The sequence below is a fragment of the Jaculus jaculus genome, chromosome 5 (assembly GCF_020740685.1).
Source record: "Jaculus jaculus isolate mJacJac1 chromosome 5, mJacJac1.mat.Y.cur, whole genome shotgun sequence".
NCBI classification, from domain to species: Eukaryota; Metazoa; Chordata; class Mammalia; order Rodentia; family Dipodidae; genus Jaculus; species Jaculus jaculus.
In genome coordinates, this window is record NC_059106.1 from 130,452,662 (window position 1) to 130,470,915 (window position 18,254).

The 18,254-nt window shown below is 40.1% G+C and overlaps 1 protein-coding gene across 3 annotated transcripts in view; it reads right to left on the reverse strand.

The window, feature by feature from the left end:
• Positions 1-18,254, reverse strand: part of Ccdc50 (coiled-coil domain containing 50) — a 70,984-nt gene that overhangs the window by 33,101 nt on the left and 19,629 nt on the right. For all 3 annotated transcript variants that reach the window (XM_004654263.3, XM_045149295.1, XM_045149294.1), the window contains exons 2-4: positions 8,984-9,046; positions 8,226-8,352; positions 744-834 (exon numbers count right to left, since the gene is read on the reverse strand). In XM_004654263.3, coding sequence (XP_004654320.1) covers positions 744-834; positions 8,226-8,352; positions 8,984-9,046 — 281 coding nt within the window. The remainder of the gene's footprint in view (positions 1-743; positions 835-8,225; positions 8,353-8,983; positions 9,047-18,254) is intronic.

The window sequence follows — 18,254 nt, forward strand, 5'->3', positions numbered from 1 at the left end:
GGGGATTTAGTAATCCTAGAAAACTACTCCACATTTTAGATTACTGACCATTATCACTGCTCCAGGGTTCACCAGGCATACAACCAAGAGGCACTAAAAAGTGGCCAATGGAAAATGGTGCCTGGCTACTGCACTGCAAGTAAGAAAAGCTCAGCTGTCCACTCAGAAAGCCTGCTAAAGCCAGTGGACAGAAAGGTTCTTGCTCAAATACTGCAGGCAAACCAGGCTTTGAAAGACAAGGCTAAGGTGAGAAAACAGAAACAACAACGAACAAGGCCACTGAGTTCCCAAGGGAAAAAAATATGTGCAAATACTCAACTCAGGGACTTTCATAAGCAAACACTTGAGGAGACTGAGCACAGATCACAGAAAGCAAGCCCCTTCAAAACACCTAAAACAAAATAAAATAATCAATGAATCTGGAGAGTATCATGTTAAGTGGAATAGGCCAGGCTCTCACATCTAGAATCTAGAGTAAAAGAAAAGACATGAAAATAGAAGCTGGATGATTATGGAACAAGAAAGGGACCAGTGTGGGAAGGAGGAAATAAGGGGCAGGGTTGAGTATAGTCAAAGTGGGCTACATGCACGTATAAAAATATGACAATGAGCCACATTATTTTGCACAGTTAACATATACTAATAAATACAAGTTTTAAAAAAAAACAATTTTAAAAGGGGCTTTCACTTCAGAGCTGAGCACCTCCTACCCTATGGGGTGAGGGGCATCAACTATATTATACCTCATCCTTCTTCTCCTGAATACGTCGTCTCTCTGCCTCAATTGCCAACTTCTCCTGGATCTCCTGAGCAATTTCACAGTCTTGTTGTTCACTGAAAACCAAGGTGAGAGTCATATCAACAAAGAGCTGAGGGATAAGTGTGGTGATTTGATTCAGGTGTCCTCCATAAACTTAGGTGTTCTGAATGCTAGATTCCCAGATGATGGCAATTTGGGAATTAACACCTCCTAGAGACAGTGTATTGTTGGGGGCAGGCTTGTGGATAATGTACCCATTTTCCCTGTGTCAATGTTTGGCACACTCTCCTGTTGCTGTTGTCCACCTTATGTTGGCCAGGGGGTGATGTCCACCCTCTGGTCATGTCGTCATTTTCCCTGCCATCATGGAACTTCCCCTTTGAGCCTATTAGCCAAAATAACCCCTCCCCACCCCCCCGGCACAAGCTGCTCTTAATTGGGTGATTTCTACCAGCAGTGAGAACCTGACTGCAACAGATAAATTTTCCTATGTGTAAACTATGAGCTGTTACCTGTTTACTTCACCCAGTATGCATGGCAGTAACCCAAAGGGACAGATATTATCAAATGTCACAGAAAATTAGGGTCCAGGGAAGTTACATTATCACCCCATGACCGATCATAAAACAACTGTGGTGTAACAGCATCTCATCCACAGATACTATGATGGAAAGTTCTAGCATCTTCTGCCCTATGGTAGCAGTAGCAAATCACCCCTCTAGAGCCACTCTACATGAAGGCTAGTTTTCTCGGAATTCTACAGATCTATATTCTGTACCCAAATACAGAGTGAGCAGAAAAGTTTGTAACCAAGCTCACTGAACAGTAATTTTGTGTGTCTGGGGAGATGGTTCAGTGGGTAAAATGCTTGAGAACATGTGTTTGAATCCCCAGAACCCACCCAAAATGCTGAGAATTGGAAAGTATGTCTGTAATCCCAGTACTGGCAAGAAGGAGACAGGGAATCCCTGGGGCTCTCTGGTTAACTTGTCTAACTAATTGATATGCACCAGGTTCAGAAAGACAGCCTCAAAGAATAAAAGCGGAGCCTGAGGAAGGCACTTGGGAACCCCCTTTGGCCTTCTCATCCATATGAGCAAATATGCACATGTATCCACACACACAATGATACAGTTATGAACGTGCATCCACATAAATGTATATACACTATTTATACATACACACCTATATAAGAAAAGAAAAATAATTTTGTGGTTATCTAGAGATGTTAGTTTGACTATGAAATTAATTTAGTAACTAAAATATATGAACAAAATATGTGTGTTATGGTTAAGTTTAAACATAAAAAAACTGGGCTGGAGAGATGGCTTAGTAGTTGTTAAGTGCTTGCTTTTGAAGCCTAAGGACCCTGGCGCAAGGCTCAATTCCCCAAGACCCATGTTAGCCAGATGCACAAGAGGGTGCATGCATCTGGAGTTTGTTTGCAGTGGCTGAAGGTCCTGGTGTGCCCATTCTCTCTATATATATCTGCCTTTCTCTGTCACTCTCAAATAAATAATAAACAAAAAAATAAATAAATCTTGCTTTAAATATGTTCAGTGGTTCAATGGTGCCACAAAGTTTTGGAGTAACCATTTGCTTTTTGATCACAGCTAAAGCCCATTCTACACAGGGGAATTTATGTCTGGTGCTGCATGCCTGGTCAAGGACTAGGGAGGTCATAGGGGTAGCTCCTGCTGTTGTTTTGCTGAAAGGACATTACTGCTGCTTTCAGCTTTAGTCAAAAAAGTTCCTTTCTGCAGCAGGCAACAGTGAATGTAGAGACTCATGCTTGGTCCAAATACCAAGAAGAGGAGACTGCTGAATGCTTGGCATGAACTCATCCCACCCTCTCCTCTTCCAAGGCTGGACACATGCAAGAGGAGGGATAGAATGCAAGAGCCAGAGGAAGGGATGGAGTGTTAAACAACTCTAGCTGTCTTCCCAGCATGACACTCTTGAATGCTCAGCTGTTTTTACCCAGACAGAACCTGTACAAGAGTGAGCCTGTCCACATTCCCTCATGAAGTACACAGGAGCTCACCAGATCCCAACCCTCCCTGACAGTTGTGTAGCCACTGGTTACGTTTCCCATGCTCCTATATGCTCCTATAAGTGACTTTTCCCTGTTGTGGCTTTAGATAATGTCTATTCAAGTGCCTGTAAATAACCCTAACAAAGCTCACTGGCTCACAAAACAAACATGGAAGTAGAAGCGGGACTATTTGGTAAAACAGGATTGAGGGAAACTGACAAGAGAGTAATGTGGGTAAATACAATTGAAGTGTATTATACAAATGTATGAAAATGTCAGAAATCTGTTACTATGTATAACTAGTTTAACTTTGCTCAAAAGAAAGAAAACAAGTGTTTATATTCCTCAGCTCCAGGTCCCAGTAGGAGCTTCCTTGGCAGATGCCATTTTTCTCAACATTCTGACCATTTAAGAAAACCAAATGTTGTCACACTGGTGCTCCAGAGGTTGACCAGTTAGAAAACCAAATGTAACATTGCTGCTCCAAACTTTCTTGTTTGGGGATTTCTGCTTACATGTTTGATTTTGTTGTTTGTGCATTCAACAAAAATGTAAATGATACCAACTATGACCAGATACCAAGCTAAACACGGATGGTGCAAAATGAGCAAACTGTTCTCCTCCCTTTAAATAAAGCTGGTAAGACTTTCCGATGGGAGAAATCAGGGAAATCATTTGTGTAAGAAAAAGAACCTTCAAAGCAGCATCGCTGGGCTCGGCTTGGTGGTGTACACTTTTAATCCCAGCACTTGAGAAGTTACGGAAGGAAGATGGCCATAAGTTCAAGGCCAGCAGAGGGCTACAGAGTAAGTTCCAGGTCGGCCTAGGCTGGAATGAGACCCTAACAAAAGATAAAAATAAAAATAGAACCAGAAAGATGGCTTAGCCATCAAGACATATGCCTGCAAAGCCAAAGGACCCAAGTTTGATTCTCCAGGACTCACGTAAACCAGATGCTCAAGGTGGCACATGCATCTGGAGTTCGTTTACAGTGGCTAAAGGCTCTGGTGTACGGTTCTCTATTTTCTTCTTTCTCTCTCTCTCTAATTAAATTTTAAAAATAATAAAAATGGCATTAGAACAGCAGTTTCCACAGAAAATTGAATTTGATTTTTCTCAGAAATCACTGCAAAATGTGTCTGTGTAAATCTTCAGGTTTCATGTTTTAACAAGAATCAGAAGGTTAAAATTCTAGAATGTGATAGCTATAGAGAGCCATCTCTTATACACAGCTGTCATCTAGAAAAATGAACAAAAACATGCTTAGGCTTGACTACCTAAAGCCATAATGGAAGTTCAGCTGTAATAAAGACACCTTTTCATTCTTCCCTCTCAACTGGACTCCAAATATTCTATGAGTCTTAAGGCTTGGTTGTATAGTCCAGGTCTAATGTCAGTTAATTAAAGTTAGGATAATTAATGTAAGAACAATGCCATAACTTCTTTGAAGAAATTGAAAGAAAATTTCAACAAATGAGGTGATAATCATTCTCATTTGTAATAAACAGAAATTTTGAACATGCTTGGAAATAGGTGGATACAGGTAAAAATAAGTTTGTGGGGTTGGAGGGATGGCTTAGTAGTTGAGGCACTTGCCTGCAAAGCCAAAGGACCCAGGTTTAATTCCCCAGGGCCCACGTTAGCCAGATGCACAAGGGGGCGGATGCACTTAGAGTTCATTTGCAGAGGCTGGAGGCCCTGGTGTGCCCATTTATTCTCTCTCTCTCTTCCCCTTCTTCTGTCAAATACATAAAAATAAAATATTTAAAAAAATAAGTTTGTGCACATACATAGCAATGCAAAAACACACAAGTCAATAAGTAAACAAGAAAATATAAGAGTATGTGCCAGATATTTTAGAAACAGTAGAAAAAAAATCATTAAGTGAAAATTTGAAGACATGACTTTGTTCTACCACTAACAATCATGAATCACTCCTTCTCACATCAGTTGGTCAATTATAAAAATGTCACATTACAACTCATAATAAACTAGGATTCTTATCCATGCAAAGCAGAGAAATTAAATAGACAATTTTTTTAAAAAGCACTGAAAGAAAGCAGAAGCACAAGGAAGACAGCAAACTGCAGGAAGTGCTCAAAGTCACAGTGGCTGAAGATGTGTCTCCTGGAGAAGATGCAAAAGGGAAGTTTCAGTTGAGCTTCAAGAATGACAGCTCTGGCTCAGTTAGCTAAACACAAAGAACCATGAAGTAGTCAAGCTATAGGAGAAAAAAGCAATGTATGCTGGTAAGCCCGGCTTCAGACACTAGCTCTAAAGTCCAAACTGAGAACAAGGTAGCAGTTCATTAAAATCTGCAACCTTCCATCCTTCACATTACCCTGGTGAGCAAGACTTCCAGGGAATGATGAGGGAAAGGCTCCACTGCCAACTTACTAGGGAATTCCAAAACCTTGGGGTCTTAAGAAGAAACACTATTCCTGGTTCTATTTTACTCAAGATTTACAGACTATTTATTTATTTATTTATTTTTGGTATTTCAAGGCAGGGTCTCACTCTAGCCAAGCTGACCTGGAATTCACTGAGACTTCAGGGTGGCCTTTAAGTCACAGTAATCCTCCTACCTCTGCCTCCCGAGTGCTGGGACTAAAGGCATGCACCACTACACCCGGCTTTTTATTTTTATTTTATAAAACATTATATTCTTTCATCCCTTTGCCCCCATACCCATTTCCCAGGGTGTCATCCTCAGTGGGGTTGTTGGTATTCACTGTGGGGTCATGAAGGCCTTAGTCTGTATAAACTTTTATTCGTATGTGTACTTACATGGTATGCAAGCATGTGGTTCATATGTGTATGAGTATGTGTGCACATGCATGTGGATGCAGATGTCAAAGGTCAATATTGGGTTTCTTCCTCAATTGCTCTTCACCTTATTTTTTGAGACAGCGTCTCTCACTGACTCAGTAAGAAAAACGGGCCACCAAGCCCCAAGGATCTCCTGCCCTTGCCTCTCCAGCACTGGGATTACAGGTATGCACCACCATGGCCAGTTTTTCCATAGGAGTTAAGAATCCAAATTCAGGTCCCCATGCCTCCCAGTCCTAAAACAGACAATCCACCACACTACAACCACTGATTTATACTTTAAAGTGGTTTGTTGTAATTATCTCCAAATACTGTCATTATACTCTGACATTACTATAATCCAAGATTTTCAACTTCACATCAACCTTAGGACTGGTCACCTTAACAAATGTGAATCATATAGAGTGTTCTCTTCAATCTGAAACATCCTAGCTCTGGCTCTCACCTGACCTGCATATGGGACACAGGAGCTTCAGACTGTCTCAATTCCATTGCTTCTCCTTTTAATCCAGACCTCATCATGTCTCCATCTGACTACTGCTCAGCAGCTGCCTACATTTTTCCCCTGCGATCCCTTATACACCAGCCCCTGAAGTGGATCCCAGTATTATCACTATACTCCTTCAAAGGTTCCCTACTATATAACATTGAATCTATAAAACATAATTCCTCAACATAATTTAACTTTTGGTCTAGCTCTTTTTATTTTGTTTTTGGTCTCATCTCTTACTTAATTCCCCCATCATACTCTGTACTCCAACAATACTTAATTTCTTGTAGCTATCATGGAATTTCAGGCCCTCTTACTTCCTGCTCTTCTACGTAGTATTCCTTCTGGCCAGAATAGTTTTACACAATTTTCATTATAAAAATCCTTTATAACTAAAGATCATAATTAGGATATGAAGCTTCTCCACTCTTCTCTTCATATACATATGAAATTAATAAGCCAACTTTCTGTAATGAATGTGTATACTTCTACCAATAGACTATTCCGGTTATTTTCATGAACAGTATGTCTTGTTCATACCTATTGTCTCCAATACTGCTGATGGTGGCAGGTTTAAGTCAATAAAAATGCTTACTTGCAGCATACAGCAGAGTGTGGTGTCAAATGTCTTTAATCCCAGCACTTGGGAGGCAGAGGTAGGAGGATTGCTGAGAGTTCGAGGCCATCCTGAGACTACATAGTGAATTCCAGGGTCAGCCTGAGCTAGAATGAGACCCTACCTCGAAACCCTCTGCCCCTCCCAAAAAAAGTTTACTTGCTTGTGTACACACACACACACACATACACACACACAAATGTATAGTAAGAGCAATGAATGGAAAGATAAAGCCTTCCTCAAAAGTAGTAAAAATGATGGGCTTTCCCATTTTCCTTTCTCTTTTCTCATGTGTGTATGCATGTGCTGGGGAGGTGCATGTCTGTGTGCAGGGGCATGTGTATGTCCTCATATGCTGAGGCTACAGGACAGCTTTGGGTGTCATTATTCAGGAATACTAGTCTCCCTTTTTGACACAGGGTTTCTCATTAGGCTGGAGCTTGCTGGTAGGATTGGCTGGCCAACTGGCCCCAGAGACCCTCCTATCTCTCTGCCTCCCCAGTGCACATGCCATCACATGTGGCATTTTTACTTGGCTTCTAGGGAAATCAAACTCAGTCCTCATGAAGGTATGGCAAGCCATTACTGACTGAGCTATCTTACCAGCCCCAGCTTTTCTATTTTACCTGAATGTGACATTAAATTAAATTATACAGTCTCTTCATGCCTCTCTTTACTCTTTCTTCCTCAACATAATTACTTTGTACTTAACACTACCATTAGATGTTGAGATTTAAAAGCTACTTTAAGAGAAGAAATGGACCCTATGAGTTTTAAAATATTACAAAAGAGTAACAAGTCCTGCTGCTGGAAGGACCTTTGAAATAATCATTTCCATGCATGTGTCCATTATTGGAGGAGACAATTTGTAGAGATATTGAAGTGATGTAAAAAAAAAAAAAAAAAACAGCATACAGTTCAGTTCAGGGTTTTCTAGAACAATCTGCTTCTTAAAAAAACAAGGGGCTTAAGCAGGAGCAACAAAATTGGATTAAAAAATAGTAAACAATCCCAGTGTTATTCACAAACTTAGTTAACACCTGTGTGGGGTGTGCCAGGGTCTCTTGCCACTGCAAACAAATATCTGTCTACCTTTACATGGGTGGCTGGGGAATGGTATCCAGGCCAGATAGCTTGGCAAGCAAGTATCCCTAACTGCTAAGCAATCTTCTTAGCACCTCATAGGTTTTAGGTCTTGCTTTATGTTTCTATTTCATAGTATTCCATAAAAAAATCTGCGAGTCAGAAGAGATTATTTTCTTCATGTCATGGGTAAGGAAAATGGGTCAACCAACTGGCTCAAAGTCAGAGTTCTTAGCATGATCCATAGGACCCTATTCAGTGTTCTAATGACAAAGATAATTTTCAAAGAAAACTACAAGATCTGTAATCCAATCTTAAAACAGAATTAGAGGGACAGGAGGAGTCTCCTCCCCTGCCCTAGCCTCTGCTCCACAGACATTCCTCATAGCAGGCCCACTCCCCAAATCCTCACAGATCTTTGTGACGCTTCTGGAGCTGAGCCTGGGCTTTCAGGTCTTCCTCTTGGAGCTGCTTAGCAACCTGGAGGTCATGCTGGACCAAACGGTTCCGCTGAATGTTTGATGCCAAATGATGCTCAACTAGGACAGAGGGTTGAGAAGGAGTTACAGTGCTCTAGCTTGTTAATAAACCCATTAACTAAGAGGACTTCAGCAGAAAAAAGCCCTTTATACACACAGTTTCATTTTCAGTAATACTTGCTAAAAAACATAGGAATTATTCCATTTTTTATTGAACAAAGAGAACTAAAATGAATAATTTAGTTTTAGTCATGTGACATTAAGAGTGGCACTGCCAGGCCTTCTACACAAATACTCTATGCCAGGTCCACTGTTCTTTCTGTTACTGAGTGTTGCCACTCTAAGGATTCACAGATCATGAACTCATAAATGAGGACTCAGAAATCCACAATACTATTGCCTGGGAATAATGTCAGGTCCATATTCAAAGGGCAAAAATCATTCGTACACAAGCCTGACACACCCCAAATAGGTTTATATCTTTTCCTATGTGCTCAGCACTTTCCTTATCCTTTACTGTCTTACTTCAAGGCACTGAAGAATTCATTCTTTGTTCAGGTATCATTTGTCTAGAAGAATTCACAGAGGTGGTTATAGGGTGTAACCTAGTGAATCCCCACCTCACACTTAAACCAGCCTCAAGCTACCATTACAACTAACTGAAGGCCTGTGCATAAGAGCCATTACTCACTCTCTTGTTCCTGAAGGCTGTGAGCCAAGGTGTGATCCTCCAAGACAGCAAAATCTCGGCATACTGCAGAAGGTGAGGAAGAAAAAAATAGACTCATTAGTAATACTTTAATATAAAAAGCAATTTGTTTAAAACAATTCAATTTTTGAGATGACCCACTTGATAAAAATGTCTAATGAAATATGGATTGTTTTCATTCACAAACCTCCATAGTGCTCAGTATTAAGCACGGTGCTATGAAATAAATGTGAGTTCTCATCCCTGTCTCAAGTAAAGATAGTAACCACAGCAACAGAACCTGGGCATCTCAAAAGCTCACTCCACTTCTCTAAGGGAAGATGAGAGCTATGAAGTAGTATATCAGCAAGGGTTTTCACATTGCCACTCAGCTGAATTCTGGCAGGGCTCCAGCCCATACCTCATTCTTTAGTTCAAGGGATCCTCTCCCTGAGAGTTTTGAGTTGTTCGAGTCCACTGACATTAAAGAAAAGGATCACTTTGGTTAGTACTTCAGGTAGGAACAGATCAAATTTAATAATTCTGTTCTTTAATGGCTATACACCATAGGACGTTAACTTAGAAATAAGTCTCTAACCTAGAGAGCTGCTCACAAATAATCTGCGAACCCAGAGAAAAGAGGAAACAAAAAGCCTGCCCCAGCTTAGTCTCCATGGAAAAGATTCAAGTTAGGGTACTTATGGGCCTGTTTAGTTAGATTGTCTCCCAGGCCTAGTTGACCTCAAACTGCAAGTTAAATGACTACTTCTTAAAAGAAACATATAAAAGGGAAGAAAGCACAATGCAAAGTTTTTTTCTTTTTAAAAATTTAAGCTTTATTGAAATCTAATTTACATAAATGATATTCACTCATTAATTCACTAATACTAAACACACAATTTGAGGTGGTGGTTGTTTGTGTTTGTTGTTTGTGTGGGTGGTGGTTTTTTTTGTTTGTTTGTTTTTTGAGGTAGGATCTTACTCTAGCTAGACTGAACTGGAATTTACTATGTATTTACTATGTAGGCTGGTCTTGAACTCACATGATCCTCCTACCTCTACCTCCCAAGTGCTGGGATTAAAGATATGCACCACCACACCTGGCTTCTTAAAGATTTATAGCAAATGCACAACCATCTCCACTGCCATAATTTATCATAGTTCTAGGATTTCATGTTAGCAGCATCATGCCATGTGTGTGTGTGTGTGTGTTTTTTTTTTTTTCCCCTGACCTGGAATTCACAATGGAGTCTTAGGGGGACCTCAAACTCAGGGAGATCCTCTCTTTGCCTCCTGAGAACTGGGATTAAAGGTGTGTGCCACCATGCCCAGCTAATGTTTTCTCTAATATTAAAAAATTAATACAATAAAAAATAAGAGAGAGAGGCAGTAAAGTAACAAGCATTGCCAGGGATAGGATACCTTCCAGTGAGTTACTGGCCAGGAAGTTCCCTGATGCCCCCAATACATTACAGACTACTGCCAAGGGTCTTGGTCTTGTTAGATAAGACAAGAGTCCCAAGATAGAGTTGAGATGAAGGAAGAAAAGGACAGCAGCCTGACTGGTGCAACTTCAAATGTTTACATTGCCTAGTCATCACTCCCCTGAGCTATCAATGTACCCGGCCACAGTTTTCCTGTCTAGACAACCTGGCTCCTCTTCTGCAGATGGCAATCCATTCTCAGACTGTTACCTCCCTTAGCTTGGTCCCTGCTCTCCCTGAATTCCTCAGTTCTTTGTCTTCTACATCTCCCTCCCAAAAAGAAAAACTATAAAAACCCAAATTATCCAGTCTCATGCCACGCCCCCCCATGAGACAACTTGACAGTTTGGACCCCCAGTAAATAGCTCTTGTACTGCCTCAGCGTCGTTGTGTGTAGTCTGGTATTCACGAACCTTACAGCTTTCCTACCAGAACTAGATGGTAAGACTATTGCTGAAGACTCCACATGCTTGGGCTGCAAGGTCACCGAGAAATCAAGCTAAAGATGAGCTGAAAACCTCTTCCCTATAGACCAGCTGACAGAAAGCTGGAAAAATCTATGCTGCATGCAGCCCTATGAAAGCGAGAAGTCAACAGTAGAGATAAACAACAGTGGACACTGAAAGCCTAAAGTTTGGCCAGCTAGGACAGATGAGGCAATGGGTGCAATAATGGCATGTCTGCTATAAGAGAAACCAACCACTATCTAATTGGATTGGAGGCTCACTCCACAGGAAGGAATACATGTCTGGTACTGAAAACTTGGTCAAAAGCCTATGAAAAGGGAGGTCATGAGCCCTAGGGGTATAATGTCTACTGATGTCTGGCTAAATATATATATTATGCTCACACAGGCCAGGCATGGTGGCACATGCCTTTTATCCCAGGAAGCAGAGGTAGGAGGACTGCCATGAGTTTGAGGCCATCCTAAGTCCAGCTCAGCCTGGGCTAGAGCGAGACCCTACCATGATAAAAGAAAAAATATATAGATAAAATATATATACATACGTGTATGTGTGTGTGTGTGTGTGTGTGTGTGTATACGGAGAGCAAGTGAGAGTGTGCTTGTGCACTCACCAAACTACCTGGTAAGCACTTCTCTTCATGTTCACACCATGATATGCATGCTACTTTCACTTTTGGTAAGAGAAGCTTCTCTTTTCGGATGGCAGTGACCTAGGGGATGACTCAGAAGGTATCAGAGAGCTGAGAAGAAGTGACAGCGGAGCGTTCAGCACTGAGACATCACACCGTTCACGGCTCAGGGTCCATTGTGGAAGAGGTGGTAGAAAGAATGTAAGAGCCAAAGGAGGGGTAGGACTGCTTACAATGCACTCTGCCAGACACAAAATGGCCTGGGCATACCTGACCTTGCAGTGCCTGGTACTACCTAAACAAGACCCTCAATAATAGGAGGTAAAAACGATGACAAAAATAAAAGACTGGGGGGACATGATGGAAAGTGGATTTGTAAAGGGGAAAATGGGGGAGGGAAAGGAATTTTCATGGTTTATTATTTATAATTATGAAGTTGTCCATAATAAAAGGTTAAAAGGAGAATATTCCCTTGCTATCTCAGTACTTACATATGTTCACAGTATCCATCATGTAGTCCTGTCTCTCAATGAAGTATTATGCAATTAAAAGAAGAAAGTAGTAGGGAGATCGTGGAATGTCAAGGTTATTGAAAATGGCTTTACAGAGGAGGAATCATTCCTGCCCAAGAACAATGTTAAAAATCAGTATTACTCAAAATGTAATACAATAATCCCAATAGAATCCTGTCCTTTTTCATGAGATATATTCTCAGAAGATTCTAACTTGAGGCCCAAGTCCAAGTTGTTCTATATTTCACAGATTTCAACATGAGCTTGGTAACATTCTCATTTAATGGTTAAAAAAAAAAAAAAAGTATTATCTATTAAAGTAAATGGCCAGAGGGAAGAAAGGTGTTACTATGTTTCACACTTCCATGGGTATAACTATGTTCAAGCATCTCTCTCTATAGACAGATAGAAATACACACATACATATACACATATATACATACATTCTATGCAAATTATATGTACTATATTGCAACATAAAATGAATTCTGTAGATTAGGTCAGCAAGATATGCCAGGCAAATATTTCATGTGTTTTGAATGCCATACTGTGATAAAAATCATAACATTATTGCAGTTCTCCATGTGGGGACTTACAAAGATAACTACAATCATACACTTTTATTTTAGTACAATATTCAAAACAGAAGTTACATTGTTTATGGATAGATATACTTGTAGTAAAAAAGAAACCTTTTAAGGCTTGAGATGGTTCAGCAGTTAAAGGTTCTTGCTTGTAAACCGTTAAGACCTGAGTTCAATTCCCCACACCCACTTAAAACCAATGCACAAAGTGGTGCAGGTATGTGGAGTTCCTTTGCAGTGGCAGGAGGATCTAACATGTTCATGTTCTCTCTATCTCTCTCTGAAATAAATAAATAAATAAAAGATTTTTAGTTGTATTCAATGGCAATGATATAAATTTAATTCAAAATGGTACTTATCTCCGGAAAAAGAAAAGTGTTACGGTTGCCTCAGCTTTTGTGAGCACCTATCACTTTACAAGCAGAAGGAGGTAATAAAAGCCAAATGTTAACATATGCATAATTTGGGTGGGAGCTTAAAGGGATTCTTAAGAGAGTGGGACTTGCGCATGGAAGACAAGGGCTTTAACACTGGGCTATACTCCTCAGCTCACGTTCCTGAGTTTCTATATTTCCTGTAGTTTTTGTTGTTGTTTTCTTCCAAAGTAAGTTCTCATTCTAGCCCAGGCTGACCTGGAACTCACTCTGTAGTTCCAGACTGGCCTCAAACTCACAAGGATCCTCCTACCTCTGCCTCCCAAGTGCTGGTATTAAAGGCATGCACCAGGAAACATGCAGACTAGAAGCTGTCTCCATGTGACCCATTAGTAAGACGAATCAATGTATGAACAGACTCTAGGGGCTAAGAGGCTTGCTGTGTTGGACACACAGTGAAGGTATCTGTAATTCCAGCATACCTACAAAGAGAAACAGAGGTGGAGACAGGAAAGAATCAAGAAGTTTGAGTACCAGAAAAACCCTGGCAAATGCATCTGTGAATAAGGGTGGTGGGGCGGGGGGACAACAACAAAACAAGGTAGAATGCAAAGACCAACACTAAAAAGTTGTCCTCTGGCCTCATCATATACACATAATAGCATATATGTGCTTATCATGAATGTCCTCTCACATTCTCAAACACACAATAAAAACTTTAATCATTTTTTTGAAAAAAATAGACTGTATTCCAAAGAGAGAAAGGGGCAGTATTTATGGTCCAGTGGTTAGCACAGCTGCCTTCCAGAGACAAAGAGGAAGAACTTCAGATTCAGATATTCACAAAGGCAGTTATAGAACAGGTGAAAACTGGAAGGAAAAAAAAAGACAGGTGATGCAGCTAAAAAGCTATCCAAAGGCAGCCAAGCATAGCTCCAGCAGCTGCAGTTATCTGGGACGAGGGTATAAGAGGAAGCAAAAATCCTGTCCAAAAGTTAACCCAGCCATCCTGGTGAATGAAGAGAGACTTGCAATGCTGCCCTCAGGACAAACCCACAGACATCACATGCCTCAAATCCAGTCATGGGTTTTGGTGATCCAGAGATGCTTCCCCCAAGATGGTTCTGTCAGTCTATAGGACTTTAGTGGATGAAAACCATCTTGACAGAGATCCTATTACTTTAAAATAAGCTACCCTGGGGGCCTGAGAACAGGGACATCCACAGGTCAGGTCTGAGAGCTGGAAGTGAACCTGCCACAGCCCCAAAGTGAAATACAGGCCAATTTAGCAGCTCTGGAGAGCAGGTGGTACAATGACTGAAAAGGGATGGCTGGAGAGACTCTGCTCAGACAGGTAAGTGTAGCAGCCTGACTTCAGCAACCTGGGACAAATCTCTTCAGATGATAATCACACTGCAATTTGACAGTCCTGAGCCTCCCTGAGGTCACTAAGTAGATCTCCCTTGAGCAGTGAGGGAGATTTAACTTAAACTTGAGAGTATGAAGACAGGTCTTCTGCCTGTTCAGATCTCAGGACTGTGGCTATTTCTCAGAGTACCAACACATTGACTCGGGAGACCCTCATCCAACCTCGTTACAACATTAGCCATTCCAGTGGACAGAAAAACTCACTGTGACCAGCAGGGGTCCCTGGCATGCAAAAATAGGAAAGCTAATACAGTGAAGACAGGTTGGACAGACATGTGACCAATACGGGCTGTCCACCAAAAGAACCAAAGGAATGAGAGGTGTCCACAAATGCAGCAGACGCTCCATGCCCTTTGGGTGGAACTTGCAATTTCCAAGCTACAAAGCCCCAGAAATTAGCTAATACAATGTTGTGTCTTTTTCCTCCATTAGAGTTTGATCCTTGTATTTCTCTTTTTATTTTGTTTCATAATTAGCAATGTTTTCTATCTACTTATTTTATTTACTTTATTTGAGGAGAGAGAGCGAGAGCAGATAGAGAGTATGCCAGGGTCTTCAGCCCTGCAATCAAACCAGATGCATGTACCACCTTGTGCATCTGGTTTAAATGGTCCTGGGTAATAGAACTTGGGTCCATTGGCTTGTAGGCAAGTGCCTTAACTACTAAACCATCTCTCCAGCTCTAAATTTTCCGGTTTTTATTCATATCAAATATTTATCTAATACTGTTTAGGAATTTTTATATTGTTAGAAATTTTTCTTTTCATTCTTTTTTCTTCTTCCTTTTTGCCCTATTTCACCTTTTATCCATATTTTTAGTATGTTTTTATTTTTAACATTTTGATTTTATCTTATTTTTAAACACATGGCTTAGTGGTTAAGGCATCTGCCTGCAAAGCCAAAGGACCCAGGTTAGATTCCCCAGGACCCATGACAATCAGATGCACAAGGCACGTGTCTGGAGTTCATTTGTAGTGGCTGGAGGTTCTGGCGTGACCATTCTCTCTCCCCCCCTCCCACCCCCTCTTCCTTCTTTCTCTGTCAAAAAAAAAAAAAAAAGGAAAAAATAAACTCATTAAAAAAAAAAAAAAAACTTTAGTCCCTGTTGCAGTCAGGTTTGTTTTACTGGCAGAAAACATTTACGCAATAGCAGCTTGTGGGGGAAAAGGGGCTTACTTTGGCTTACAGACTCAAGGGGAAGCTCCATGGCAGGGGTAAATGATGGCATGAGCAGAGGGTGGACATCATCTCCTGGCCACTATCAAATGAACAGCAGCAACAGGAGAGTGTGCCAAACACTAGCAAGAGGAAGATGGCTATAACATCAATTTAGCCTGTGCCCAACAATACACTACCCTCAGGAGGCATTAATTCCCAAATTGCCATCAGCTGGAACCTACCACTCAGAACACCTGAGTTATGGGTGACACCTGAATTAAACCACTCAGTCCCTTTTTCTCTGTATGTGGTATGTATGTAATGTATGTATCTGTGTGTGCATGTGTTTCATCAAGCATGCCTGTATATGCATGCACATGTGAGTAGAGCATAGATTCATGTTAAATGTTTTCCTCAATCATTTCCTACCTTGTTTTTCACCCAGGGTCTCTCAGTAAACGTAGAACTCACTGATTTGACTATCCTCCCAGGTCAGGAAACCCAGGGATCCTTTCTGTGCTCCCCAGAGCTAGGATTACAGGTAGCCTGGCTTCTTACACAGGTGCTGGGGACCTAAACTCAAGCAAGTCACCAATTCATTCTTCTCCTCAGTCTTTATTTCCATGCTTACACATATCTAAGTTTACTGCTGAGCATACTCATTGTTGAGAGTATTTTGTTTTCGTTTTTATTTTATTTACTATTACCTAATCTTTATCTTCCTTTCCACTTCATTAGTCTTCTCACTCTTTTCATTTAATCTTCCTTGGCTTCTGTTTTCCAGATTTCTTGGTCTCTTTTCTTTATATCACTCATTTAGTATTACTACATTCACTCTAATTTTTAACTTCAAAACATAAATTTGCATTAGTTTAGACATTTTTATTTTTAAAGTTGTTATTATAGCCATTTGTTTTTTCCTAAGTAGTACTGGAGTTGGAATTCTTAAAAACAGGCTGCCCAATAAAAAGATCTACAAATAAAACTATACGATAAAAATGCAGCACATATGCATATCATAAAACAGGAACACAAAATTTAAAAATACAAGGTAAGATGACTGGTCCAGAATGTTATAATGCCACAATTACTCAATTCAAAAACATTTAAATAGGTAAAAATTCTTGGTGAAGTCTTCAAGAGTTTACTTGTAAAAATTAGTCAATGACCTTAAAAGGCTACAAGAGAACAGATGAATTAAACTGATAACCTGGAGGGGAAGTAAGCAGAACACAGGAAAAGGGCAACAAGCTGGATGAGAATATGAGCAATCTGGATAAAAATGTCACCAACAAGGAAGAAAAGTTTAGCAAGGAAATTGAGATTTTTTCAAAAACAAATAATAAAATAGAAATGTTGGAGATTAAAAAAAAAAAAAAAAGGAAAGCATCCCCAAAGCCCATTAAGACGTCAACCCTACAAATCTGTAGGATACAAACTTAGATGAAAAGCTAAAGACAGGACAGATGGCTTAGCAGTTAAGGCACTTGTCTGCCAAGCCTAAGAACTCATGTTCGAATCTCCAGATCCCATGTAAAGCAGATGCACACAAGCGGTTGTGCACATGGCTGAAGTTCATTTGCAGTGGCTGAAGGCCCTGATGAGCTCAACTCTCTCTAAAACAAAATTAAATTAAATTAAATTAAAAGAATAACAGCTAAAAGCATACACTATTTAATGAAAACATAGCAGAAACCTCCCCAAATCCACAGAAAGAAATGTTTATAAACAGAAGAGTAATTTAGAATTCCCACAGCCATAGCTAGAACACAACATCTCTCTCAACATGCTATAATCAAGATGTTGAAAACACAAAACAAAGTAACATTAAAGGGCCTAAAGGGGAAAATGGCAATTCAACTACAAAGACAACACTTCAACATAAGATCTTTAATTAGCAACCCTAAAAGTCAAGAAGGCACATACCTTCCAACCAAGATTACTGTATCTAGCAGAAATAAGGACATTTTAAGACAAGCACGAAATAAGGCAGTTCAAGAGCACCAAGCCCGCACCATAGAACATGTTTTTTAAATAGTAATAATATACACAGGAAAACAGACACTCTCACAACAGCATAGAAAAAAATTAAATTTCAAGAGGGAAAGAAATGAACAAAGGAAGGCTAGGAAGTAATCCATGTTCAGCACAGTAAATCAACAAACCCCAGCTACTAAGGAAAAGAAGAAAAAAAAAAATCCAACAATCAGTAAAGCAAAGAATAAATTACAAGAATTAAAAATAGTTCTAAATAATAACCTTAGTATAAGTGGCCTCAACTGAACTCACCACTAAAGACACATAGATAAACTGACTGGATTCAAAACAAGATTCAATTGTCTGTTGTCTCCAAGGACCACATCTCACTGGCAAGTATAATCACAGACCAAAAGTCAAAGGATGGACGTGATCTAGTAAGCATACAAAAGCAAAACACAAGCTACCAAAGCTATTGTTATATGTGATAAGACTTTAGACCAAACTTAGAAGTGATTTTTAAGAATACCATCACATATTAACAACAATTTATCCAAAAGATTGTAAACATATGTGTGCCAATTGTTAGAGGCTCCCAATTTCATAAGCATTGACGGGCATAAAAGCCAGGTAAGTCCTGATGCAATAATGGACTCTCACCT